At 47.5% G+C, this 12,370-nt stretch overlaps 2 protein-coding genes across 2 annotated transcripts; both read left to right on the top strand.

Moving 5' to 3' along the window:
* The first annotated feature begins 6,655 nt into the window (after positions 1–6,655).
* LOC120840845 (THAP domain-containing protein 11-like) lies at positions 6,656–8,368 on the top strand. The gene is made up of 3 exons (XM_040211602.3): positions 6,656–7,238; positions 7,548–8,234; positions 8,327–8,368. Exons 1-3 carry the CDS (start codon positions 7,086–7,088, stop codon positions 8,366–8,368), a joined length of 882 nt encoding a protein of 293 aa, XP_040067536.1. The 5' UTR covers positions 6,656–7,085.
* Positions 8,369–9,044: 676 nt separating this feature from the next.
* LOC120840868 lies at positions 9,045–10,598 on the top strand. Its single transcript, XM_040211634.3, has 3 exons — positions 9,045–9,421; positions 9,755–9,903; positions 10,408–10,598. The coding sequence occupies exons 1-3, from the start codon at positions 9,061–9,063 to the stop codon at positions 10,462–10,464; spliced, it is 567 nt and encodes a 188-aa protein (XP_040067568.1). The 5' UTR covers positions 9,045–9,060; the 3' UTR covers positions 10,465–10,598.
* The last annotated feature ends 1,772 nt before the right edge of the window (positions 10,599–12,370 follow it).

Genomic DNA, 12,370 nt, shown 5'->3' with positions numbered 1-12,370 from the left:
GCGTACTCTTCACAGAAGACAGCAAACTAATATTCCTGAAGGCAGTTGAACGCGCCCTTGCCATGGAAGTGATAAAGAAAAGCGCCACTGAGACTCGTGCAGGAGGGGGTCTGGTCACTGAGGTTCACAAGGTACAGGCAGTATCTGACAAGAAGCAGGGTGACACTTTTCGCTGCGGCTCAACCAAGCATTTGAGCCAACCGTGTCCCCACCTGTCCAACATTTGTTACAAATGCAACAAGAAAGGCCACATTCAGAGAGTCTGTCGTAGCGGTGCTGGTACTTTACACAAGAAACGGTAGACAAAGGGTGTGAAGACGCTGGATGTTCCAGAGGAAAAAAGAATCGTCAACTTGAATGGCGTGTCTTCACCCAGCCAAAAGCCCATCGCGCTAAAAATGGCCATCAACGGTACGTACAGTGGTGAGCATGGAACTGGATACTGGTAATGCGGTTTCCGTGATGCCCTGCAAGCAGTACCGCCGACTCTTCTCCCCGGACGACCTGAAGCCTACGACTGTCAAACTGCGCACCTACACCGGAGCGCTGGCCGGTCCGACCCTTGGGCGTCTCGATAGTCAACGTGCAGCACGGTGAGGACTCCAAGCGTCAGCCGCTGTACGCGGTCAACGGAGAAGGGCCACCACTGCTGGGCCGGGAGTAGCTACGGGCCATTCGACTGGAGTGAAACAAACAGTGAAACAAGATTGGGGACCTAGATCATTCCACAAGGTCAGACTCTTTTGCTCCTAGCCGCGTGAAAGAGAGGCTCGAAGCTTTACTCTCGAAGTACCGGCCACTTTTCAACGATGAACTTGACGCTATTACAGAATAATGAACAGGACTTGTTTTCAAGCCAGAGCATCGGCCAAAGTTTCTTAAAGTCAGGAATGTTCCGTTCGCTTTGCAAACGGCAGTGGAAGCAGAGGTGTTAAAATTGCAAAAGACTGGCATCATCACGGCTGTGACTACATCCGAGTAAGCTACGCCTCTCGTACCGGTTATCAAGAAGGATGGAGGCATACGCCTTTGCGGTGATTACAAGACTACCGTAAATCCCAGTCTAGATGCCAACCGGTATCCCCTGCCGAAGGTTGATGACTTGTTTGCAGTGCTGTCGGGGGACGTAAACTTTTCTAAGATCTCCTTAATCGGACCTATCAGCAAGTGGTAATGTCAGAGTCGTCAAAATAATACTTGACGCTGAACACGTACAAGGGATTGTTTGTGGTAAACAGACCTTTGGAATTTCATCCGCGTCGGGTATCTTCCAAAGAATAATAGATACCATGCTTAAGGACCTAACCTGCGTTTGTTGCTACCTGGATGATATTCTAGTGACCGGAAAGGCCACTGAAGAACATTTGGTCAATCTCGAAGCCGTCATTAAGTGTCCTCTTAAGTGCAGGGTCAGGGCAAAAAAAAAAAGTTCCTTTTTTTTTTTTTAGCAGGAACTTTGCTACCTTGAGCACAGGATCAGCGCTGACGGCATCTCAGCATCGGTGGACAAAGTCGAAGCGCGACTCAAGGCACAAACACCGAAAACCAAGCAGCAGCTACAGTTCTTCTTGGGCGTCGACAACTACTACGAAAAGTTTGTCCCCCATCTCGCAACTGTTGCAGAAACCTTCTACGAACTCTTGCGCTAGGACGTTGCATGGTGCTGGGACGTGCGTTGCCGAGAAGCGTTCGACAGAGTCAAGAGCGAGTCGGCGTCGCCCCCAACCTTGGCGCACTACAACCCCAAGAGGCCACTGAAGCTCTCCTGTGACGCCTCTCAGTATGAGGTTGGTGATGTTTTTTTTTTTTTCATGTTTCGGACGATGGAAGCGCAAGACCGATTGAATACGCATCGCGCACGTGATCAGATGCCGAAAAAGGGTACAGTCAACTCGGAAACGAGGCGTTAGCCATTGTGTTTGGAGTAAAGAAATTTTCTTTCTACATTTAAGGCCTATCATTCACCCTGGTCACTGACTATAAACCTCTGCAGACAATCTTGGTGCCCAAAACCTGGATACCCACGGTAGCGGTCGCTCTATTGCAGCGTTGGACAGTCACTCCTTCAGCCTACACGTACAAATTTATCTTCAAAAATCGAGCGAAAACGCCGAAGCCGATATATCTGCTCGCGCCTTTCGTTATGAAGTGTCAATAATGAAACAGAAGAAAGTGAAGAATCTTTTTATTCTTTAAGATTACAGTGTCTGCCAGTCTGTAGTCGTGAGAACGCTCGCATGACGTCTCGAAACCCAGTTCTTTGCCAAGTGAAGGAATGAACAAGTGTTGGTTGTCCCTCGGTTGTCAAGGACGAAAAGCTCAAGCCTTTCTTAGACAGGCGCAACGAGCTCACAGTTTATCAGGGCTGCATCATGTACGGCCTACGAGTTCTTGTTCCCGGGGAACTGCAGGACCTGCTACTGGATGAACTCCATGAGGGGCACCTGGGAATCGTGCGCAGCAAGGCGCTCGCGCGCAGCTACGAGTGGTGGCCGTCGCTTGAGGCGGACCTTGAGCGTCGCGTGAGAAGCTGAATGGGTTGTCAAGAGCAACGCATCGCTCCTTGCAAGGCCCCTCTTCACCCATGGCCATGGCCAACAGCCCCGTGGCAGCGTGTTCATGTTAACTTCGACGGTCCTTTTCTCAAGACTATGTTTTAGTTGTGGTAGATGCACACTCGAAGTGGACAGAAGTGTTTGCGATGCGCTCAACGACTGCCGAAAGCACCATGTAGTGTTTGAGATAACTTTTTGCTGGTTTTGATTTCCCTGAAACACTCGTTTCAGATAACGGTCCGCAGTTCACGTCGCAGGACTTCAAGCGCTTCGTGGGAGAGAGGGACTGCCGTCACGTCCTGACTGCTCCCTACCATCCTAGCTCGAACGGCCTCGCAGAGCGTTTCGTTCAGACCTTCAAGGCCGCTCTTCGCAAAGACAACCAAGGCGAGCCGATACAGGTAGAGCTACAGAAGTTCTTGCTTTGCTAACACAACACGCCCCATGCTACTAAGCACGATACGCCGGGCACTCTGCTTTTAGGCCGACGTCTGCGTAGACGTCTAGATGCAGTGAAGCTTGCGTTGGGGGAACGGGTGGCCCACCAGTTCATGCAGATGGCGACTCGACCGCCTCGCGATCGTGACTTCGTTGTTGGTGATCAGGCATTGATTTGCAATTATTGTGGAAAACCCAAGTGGGTTCCTGGGGCTATTGTTGAACAGTCGGGTCCCTGTTTTTTTTAAAGCGCAGGCTACCACCCCCAGAGGCAGCGTCACCTGGCGTCAGCACAAGGACAAGCTACTACAAGGTCCGGGCTTGCGGGCGCTGAGTCTGCCCAAGAGGACACGGAGTTCCTGTAGTGTCCATCGAGCGACGGCCCACCACTGCCTCCTTCTCCACCGTCACCTACAAGTGTCTCCGGCCCGCCTCAAGCAGCACAAGCGAATGTTGCGAGGCGGTACACAACAAGAGAACGTCGACTTCCTGAGAGATTCCAAGCCGAATATTAAATGTGTTCAACTAAAAGGGGAGGAAGTATCATGTCCGTTCCTCACGCTGTTGCCCGCGATACTGCGCACGCGCCTCTAACTGATAGAAAGAGCGCCCCGCATTCTGTCGGGTCTCCTTCTCGTCGTTGCTGTCTAGCGATAAGCCTTGCATAATAGCCGTGATTTTGTTCCGTGAACCTGTCTGGTCCTTCACCTACGGCGACACACGACAGGCGGATAACAATTTTAAATTGACTGGAAGGTACAGAATACTGTTTCAATAAACAAAACGTTAGGCCTGCCACTAACTAGTGATAATTAAACGCATTTTAAGACAAGTACCCTAGACAGGAGAAACAACGAATTACTTTGTTGTGTCATTCTTCGTTTTTAAAAGTTTCAGAATTTTGTCTTAAAATACGGTTTCGCAGGAAGACATTGCACATTTGCTTAATAAAAGTGCCTAGATACAAGCTGTGCCCACAGAGAAAGGTTTTTCTTGAGGTGCAGACTAAGGTAGGTTGAGTAGAGTGTTTAGATAACTATACTCAATACTTCGCCGTTCTTTTGCGCATGCATACCAAGTCGCTATAAATGTGTAAAAAGTATCGGCGTTTTCATCCCATCCAGGCACGGTTTTGGGGTAGATATTATGATTTTTACAAACATGTAATTTTTAGGTCCATTCCTAAAATTAAGACAACGCAAACGGGAAGCTTGGCGTATTTTTTTTTTAAAAGTTATTTATCAATGAAGTGGCCGAGCCCAGGACTGACGTTGCTCCGACCAGTCGGAGATTGCAAGTTATTTGCAATCCAAATAGCAAGCTCGCTATTTTGTCATTTCTCAAGCAATGGCACTCAGACTATTCTTTGACACTTCAAAAATATATTTCATTATGTTAAATAAAACAAAACAAAACATTTTCTATTAAACCATAAAATAAGATATCTTACAATCTCCCGTTCATGATTTCCAGCAAAGGTTCGCAAATTATTAAGCCAGACCTATTTGTGGTGGTTTAATGACCTTGATATCAACAGAATGCTCAAATGTAGATATTTTTACCTAATATAAATTTAATATTATATGTACACCATAAAATCTGCTATTACATTTACGTCCTTTTTTATCAATACCAAGGCTTCATCGTGTTCTTTTACGAAAATATGCATAAAATATAAAGTATTTCGTGTATATAATCGAAAATGAAGCTTCACTCTTGTTAAATGTGCATTGGAAAACAGCAAGCTTTGATGCGGGGTAAAATAACTCTTACTTCGCAATGCGCAATATTTCACGCACTTATAAACTTTCGTATCACTTATTAATTTGCGGTAATTATCCATACTAATTCCATAATGTTGTTCAAAATATCACCTACGCGAGGATGGTGCCGCATCGCACTATATACTGATCAGTTTCAAGTTTCAATTGCAGTCATACAAACAAAATAATATTTTTTTCTTTTTTCTATTTTTGATAGAAAACAATCGTACGAAAACGCGAAGCAAATAAAAAAGCATCTAAATTGGCAGCTTGTCCCCGAAAATATTGTTATTTTCACAGCAAAAATAAAGTCCGCTTCGCCAAACGTTTATTTTCCGCCCAATAGTAGCTCGAATGGTCCGAAGGATATATGCTAACATTTCAGCACTTAATTGTTATCTTATTCAAGAGCTGATAATTATTTTTTTTTTTTTTAAATTTTGATGGGAAAATTGGGTCCATTTTCGCCCGTTTTCAGTAACTGATGCCGTAGAGCTCCATGTATTTGAGAACTCCGTCGGCCGCCATTTTTTTTTTATTAAGAATTTAAAAAAATATCCCGGATAGTTCTTGAATAAAGTAATGGTTAGTGCTGAAAGTTTGGAATCTGGTACGGACCGCTAGCGCTACATTTGGGCTGAAATTGAAGGTTCGAGAATAGGTAGTTTATTTTTAGGGAGAAAAATACACTGTAAAGGTTTTTGGGGGACACCCCTGTATACAACAGACTATTTTGTACACATATGATTGAATTCATACGCAATAAAAGGCCTAGGTTCGATTTTATTTTTTTGTTATATCAAGGTTCTCAAAATACCTTCTGTACGTCACATCCAAGAACCTGCAAATATTTGCCAAAAGTAAATGAAAAAAAAAAGGTTCCAGTGTTCTCTTCATTTAACGCCGCCACGAGATGGTTCGTTTTCGGCATTTTTGTGATTTTCGTGGGCCTACTGGTCGATATGTGTGCTGAAAGCTTGACTCTCGGATCGTTGTCGAGTCTTCCCCGAATCAAATTCAACTTTTTTCTGAACAATGTCGCCATGTAAATGCGATAGGTTTGGGGGAATGTCACGCTAAATCTTCGCAAGTTCGAGGTTAGCTTTGCGCAGCACTACTTGCAAGAACCGGTTTTCCCACGCCGCCATGTATCGCTCATGGTGAAGCTCTACAAAGCGATCCAAATTAGAAATGTCGCGAACTTTTTCCGAACCTAAGGTCGAAGTCGAACCAGGGGGTTAGAAATGTTCGAGAAGCATCGCTCTGGCGAACTTTTCGCGTTTATTAATTATATTTTTTTTCAAATTACCAAACTTCTTGTATTTGAAAATTTGGTTATTTCGAACTTAATTCATTTAAGAAGTTTCGCGATTAACAAACTTTCCAACCTTAAAGAATTCGATAATTTCTGAACTTTTGAACTTGTTTCTTGAAAACTTCGAAATCATACTTCAGAACCTGCCATCTCGAGAAGTTCGACGAACTGCGAATCTCATCAGGATTCAAAATTTTGCGCCGAAGCTTTTCTCCATCCACCACACGACTTCTTGCCTATTTTGCCCGTTGTTGGTGAGCCCCGACTGGCGTCGACTGCCCCGGCCATCTCTGTGGCCCCGGCCCGACTTCGCTGTTTGGAGCTTCGAAAAGCGAGCAAAATGCGCGACACAACCGCTGAGAGAAGCTCCGCCTTCAGCGCCAGCTCGCTGCCTTCCGCGGTGCTTTGGTTGCGCGTGCACGGTCGTGTTATCAAGGGCACAAGAATCGCGCAGAAGCAATTCGCTGAAGGCGAAGCGGTGAATGGAGTATGTCTGGGGCGCCTTTCTCCCGAATTAACGGTGCGCGAGCCACTAAGCGCAGAAGTCTTTGGACTCTCGAGCCTAGTCAACACCTCCTAGACTATTTCAAGGCCCCCGCAACGTTCCCTTTCCACAACACGACGTCATCACTGTGAGATCGGTCCAAATCCGAGAACAACGGGCTTGGCTTGGAACGACTTACGGCTTTTGTATAATGTGTGGCCCGGCGCAAATAGTTAGAAAACGTTTCAAAAAGCTATTCTTATAAAACGTGAATAATTGAACTAGTAACAACAAAAAATTCTTTTCGACGCTTTTAAGTACGAAATATTTTACATGCCTACATTTTTGCTACGTAAGAAACTTAATTCCGTTGACGTGTGGAGCGCAGTATCGTGGAAGGCACGAATTTTGGTGGCGCGTACTGCCACATCTGGCAACCATAAACAGTAGTAACGGCGCATTTGTTTCTGGCCGCTGGCGTTGATGTGCTGCTTTCTGTTTTGTTCTTGTTTGTTCTCGGGTTACGCGACATGCCTGGCTGCTGTTGTGCGCCGAACTGTAACTCAAACTATGTGAGTGGGCCGAAAGTGCGGGTTTACCGCTTTCCTTCTGATGCGGAACGAAGAACGGCTTGGACAAAAGCAATACCTCGCGAAGACTTCGCGCCAACGAAGTACAGCGTGGTGAGTAATTCCTCTTCCGCTGTTTAATTTTCGTGGTTGTTGCGTGTTCCCTTGCTGTTCGGGGTATTGCAATGATTCTTGACCTTACCAGCTAGGATGTCTTCGTTTTCTTCCTTGACGCGGGGAATAGTTTTCAAGCTCTCGCGTATAGTTCCGAACGGATTACGAGGACTTACAGAAAGTAGTTTTGTGTCTATACAAGTGCGCATTAGAATTATTGCGACGTGTAACTTACCGCTTCCCATTTTATTGTCTTGGTATTGTGCGCGAATCGCCTGTCCTATATTGAGATTTTTGCACTTCCTACAGGTCTGTGAAAAGCACTTTTCTCCGGGTGACTTCGCCACTACTACAACGTACACGGACGAAAAAACTGGACGAGTGCTTGAAGTTCCTCTTCAATTACGGCGGCTGAAGCCCTGCGCTACTCCTAGCATCTTCCCCAACTGCCCTGCATACCTGTCCCGCAACACACCTGCTGCCCGCGAAGGTCCTGAAGAAAAGCGCGCTCGGCTTGAAGCGGAGGCCCTGCAGCAAGCACTGGCGCGCTCCACCGAAGCTTATGAAGACGAACAGAGAAATAATTCCGTTAGCAGCTTTGACGAACTCGTGGCTGCTCTCAAGGAATTCCAGGTGGCCGATTTCTGGACAAAGCTGGTCACTGACAAGCAAGTGCTTTTTTTGAACTTTGCTCCTCGAGATGCACCAGTTGTGCGCTATTCAGTGACGGTCTCTGCAGATCTTTCATTGAAAGCGTTTATTGGGGACCTGCAGCTCGACAAGGTTGGTCTTCTCATTTTTCCAATGTGTGTGTCCGACATTAGGGAGCTAGAGAAAGCTTTAGAGGTTGTGCATGGTTTTGCCAAGAACTCCTCTAACGATCAGCAGCGACTAGAAATTGTCTTAAAGAAGACAGTGGCAATCCTAGAGGAGCTGTCATCAGAAAATTTCCCTCATGAGTGGCAAATGGAAATTGTGAACTTCTTAATGCAGCAGGTACACATGCTTCTAAGCAAGTCTCCGAATTACCCTGCAGACCTGCTTGTGTTTTCAAGCCTCGTGTTTACAATATCCCCACACGCTTATAGGTTCATCCGGAGCACGTCAAAGCTCAAACTGCCCCATCCTGACACTATTAGGCGTGTTTGTGCGTCTTACGTTGTCAACCCTTGTACAGAGCAACAAAGTACCTTATTTCTCTCATATGCAAAAAGACTTGTAGCTGCAATGAACGAGCATGAGAAGACTGTAACGCTCGTCATGGACGAGATTCACCTTCAGCCATACCTCGACTATAAGGGTGGAACCGTAGTGGGAATGGCCGCAAACAGTACAATTGCTGCAAAGACAGCATATGTGTTCATGATCCAAAGCCTTTTGTCAGCGAGCAAAGATGTTGTGCATATCTTCTTCTTCCACAGAAAGGAGCAAACGGCATCGCGCTTCGAGGTCAGGTGCTTCATATCTCAGATGCTTGCTAATCTACGTACTCCGCCGATATCCGAGGATCGCCCCATCGTTCCCCCTAGAAAAGAAGATGGCGTAGTGCGACAAGTTCGAGAGCCTGTGCAAAAAGCGTGTGGCAAGCTTGAAGTCGTCGCATTCCTTCACCATCAGGGATAATGTTGACAATCTGACAATGCTCTTGTTGCGTACTCATACGACGGAAATTTTCTCCAGATAGAGGAACATGCGTCACCGTGCTTTCAAGGTATGTGGAACACGTCACGGATGCTTGCTAATCCCCGTACTCCGCTGGGAGCCGAGGAAAAACTGTTCATTCCTACTGATGGCCCTATAGGTTGTATTCGTGAAGCGGTGCATGCTGGGACCAGCGCCATCTTGCCGTCCTCGGGAGCAGACAGTCGCACAGTCGCGTACGGACAACCGCATCCTACCTTTTCAAACTTCAGGCGAAGCCGCAGCCGCGCTTTCTGCCTCGGGTATGGTGTCGTGTGTGGTGGTAGGTTGCCACAACAAGACGCAATCGTCAAAGAAGAAGAAAGAGTGCAAGGTCGCAGACGCTCGGTTCTTTAAAATACCGAAGGTACGGACTCGTGAATGCGACACGACGCGAACACTGTCCGCGAGGAGACAGCGAGAATGGTTGAAACGCATCAACAGAAAAGACCTGGACGCTGACCTCGACAAGTACAAGGTGTGCTCACGCCACTTCGTCTCGGGTGAGTGTCGGCATAGTTTGTTTTTCTCTGACATTAACTTCCTGGAGCTTTTCGAATCAGTGGGCTAGGCCTACTTGCAGCGCAAGTTCGATCGAAGTTAGTTGGTTCAGTCATTCTAAAGGATCTTAAAAACACTCGAATGCGAGCTTTCTGTCGCAGGAGCGGGAGAAACAGGATTTAGATAACTATTTTACATTCATGAGCACGATTTTCTGTTTTTATTTTTGCCTTGCAGCAATCTTTAAGGGGTGCCACTGCTCCGGCGGAAAATCGGACAGCTGTTCCGTGTTCTCCCCTTTAGACGTCTTTTGATCGATTCTTTACATTGTGCAGGGGCAGCGGCCGATCTTTTTGACGACTGCAACCCTGACTGGGCACCTAGCCAACATTTGGGTTATGCATCCACGCTCGACGGCCCGCACTCGGGTCGCTACGTACGGCTGAGTCGTCGTCGGCATCAAAAACGGACCGCCCCCAGTCAAGGTAGGGACATCTTTCACATGCTTTTTCCTGCCTGTCCAGAGAGTGTCTAAATTTATTAAATATTTGTTAGGTCTCTCTAGTCATGCTTCTGTGGCTTCACCTTCGCTCACCTACACGCTCCTGAAACAGACCGTTTCGCCGTTTCAAACGAAATTAAGCGAAGATACGCGTCCGCAAAAACATGAAAAGTTGGGCTCACCTTCGAGACGATGATCACGCTGTCCGCGTTCGCTGCTTTCATTGCCGGCTCCTGGACCCATCCGCTCGTAAGGTAATTATGGGCGTCTAATGATTTGTACGCTTTTAGCTGCTTGCGCGTCACGAAACTTGTCTTGAGGATCAGGTAGTTGTGTATGTCGCCCATTTCTACCTGCGGCCATAGGTTGCTGTTCCGGACTAGGTCCATCGGCGGCAGCGCGAACGGATCCGCGCCGCACATTTTAACCTTTTCCTCGTAACGTGTGCGTTCCCGTCCGCTTAAACTTAGGCCGTATAAACCCAGCGGTGGACAACCACTTGAAGAAGACATCTTCACGTTAGCGGGCGAGCAAACACCATAAATACGTCGCACTGCAACGGTGCGTGCGTAACGCGTCCGTCACCTGTCGCTGGGCGCTACGGGAGTGCGCGCGCGGCTGTCTGCTCTCGAGGACGGCAAGATGGCGCTGGTCCCAGCATGCACCGCTTCACGAATACAACCTATTGCTCCGGCCAGAAAATGAGATGGCGTCGAACGAAATGTTCAACTCGTTTGACGATGTGCGTGAGAAACGTGGTGGATGCTCGAAGTTGCTGCATTTTTAAAACAACAACGTCAAAGTTGACACTCCGTACTGCTCCTAGTTCCATCGACGAAATAAAAATTAATCCTAATGTCAATATGTCATTGTTGGTGCAAGAAGGCGATGACCTCAAACTTAAACAATGCTTTTAAACCGATAACTTTATGGGCGAGGCTGCAGAATTTTGTCCTGGTCCGTTATCGTCGCCGCGCGCCCGAAGAAAAAAAAAAAAAAAACCCTATTCTCTCCCCTCTTGTCGTGGAGAGTTTAGTCGCGACTTCCCGTCCGCCTGCCGCGCGAAGCGAGCGAAGAGCGCAGCCCCGGCGTCCCGCCAAGAATGGACGTTTCTTTAGTAACGAGTACCGTGTGCGGAGGTTTCCTCGAACTACAAATGAAGGGTAGCCCCACTTGCCTACGTCCGTCAGAAAACATTGGCATAGTGATGTTGTATTTATCTTCGTTGCCTCTTAAGAAGAATCGCCAAAAAAGAAATAGGCGCAAAGATAGGTGCTGAATATATTGGTTGACCGGAACTTTGCCCTGCGAAAATGGCAACAGCGGGAAGCAAGGTTAAGGGAGGGGGTGTACGCATGCGCAGAGGCTTACTGGGGAAAGGTCCATGGCGCGACAAAGGGATCATCATCATGTCGTCTGCTTGAAAGACTTGTTATCAAACATTGCTCGCGTTATGCGAAATCCCAATTTGGCAGTGTCCAGTTGCTACGCGTAATGTTGGATGGTTTTAGAAACTTCCACCGCGCGTACCCACTTACTTCAGGGATCACTGATGGCAGTTGTCAGTGGTACCGATGACACTAACCACGACGGCAATGAGAATTAATCACGTTGCACCTTCGTTCTCAGCTACGTGACGGTACCATACCACCCGCATTGCGCGACCGCGCTACCGCTATCACTTCTGTTTGTTCGCGCATTGTGGACAAAAAATACAAATTTTGACACACAACATTGAAGTTGTCGTTCGTCGCCATGTTATTTCCTCGCCGGAACTGTGGGACAATCCCCAACTCGGCGGAGTGGCGTAATACGGGGATTAGCAAGCATTCGTGAGGCGGCGCAAGTTACCTCCGAACGCGATGACGTCTGCTCCTTTCTGCGTAAAAAACATTATTTGTGCGAATTCACCGTAATTTGTTGTGGGATGTTTAGGCAGCGGAAATTTAAACTACTCCAAGAGGCGCCTGGTTTCTCTGACGTGGGAGAGAAATTTAGCAGGCCGGTACGATGGCCATTCAGATCGAAACGGGCGGCGGTGTGGTTTGAGTGGACGATTCCTGGGTTCTGCGGTGAGATTTTCCCCTCCGTGTTATTCTCCTTATGTTATTAGGTTCGAAGCTTAGTGTGCTAATGAACAAGCGCTTGCCTCGTTCAGCAATTGGAAGAACCATGGCCGGGCTGGAGCGAACAGGTGCCATCTCTTACAGCCTTTGAGCGGGGAGTGGTTGTTCCCTGCCGCCGCATTTCGAAAGGGTCGCTGCAACGATACACCTTCCAAAAGCGCTTGTATTCCTTCTGAGAGGCACCTCCACCTCACCGTTTTAACCTCTTTGCTTCAGGGCTGAGTTGGAGAAGTTTCCAGAGTAATTTAACCCACAGGTCATGAAGCCGCCTGCATGCAGGGACTTGGGCGGAACTCTTCTTCCTCTACGTCTCCTCAAGAAAG

The sequence above is a fragment of the Ixodes scapularis genome, unplaced genomic scaffold (genome assembly GCF_016920785.2).
Source record: "Ixodes scapularis isolate PalLabHiFi unplaced genomic scaffold, ASM1692078v2 PGA_scaffold3__209_contigs__length_174095766, whole genome shotgun sequence".
NCBI classification, from domain to species: Eukaryota; Metazoa; Arthropoda; class Arachnida; order Ixodida; family Ixodidae; genus Ixodes; species Ixodes scapularis.
This window is presented reverse-complemented; position numbering and strand designations above follow the sequence as displayed.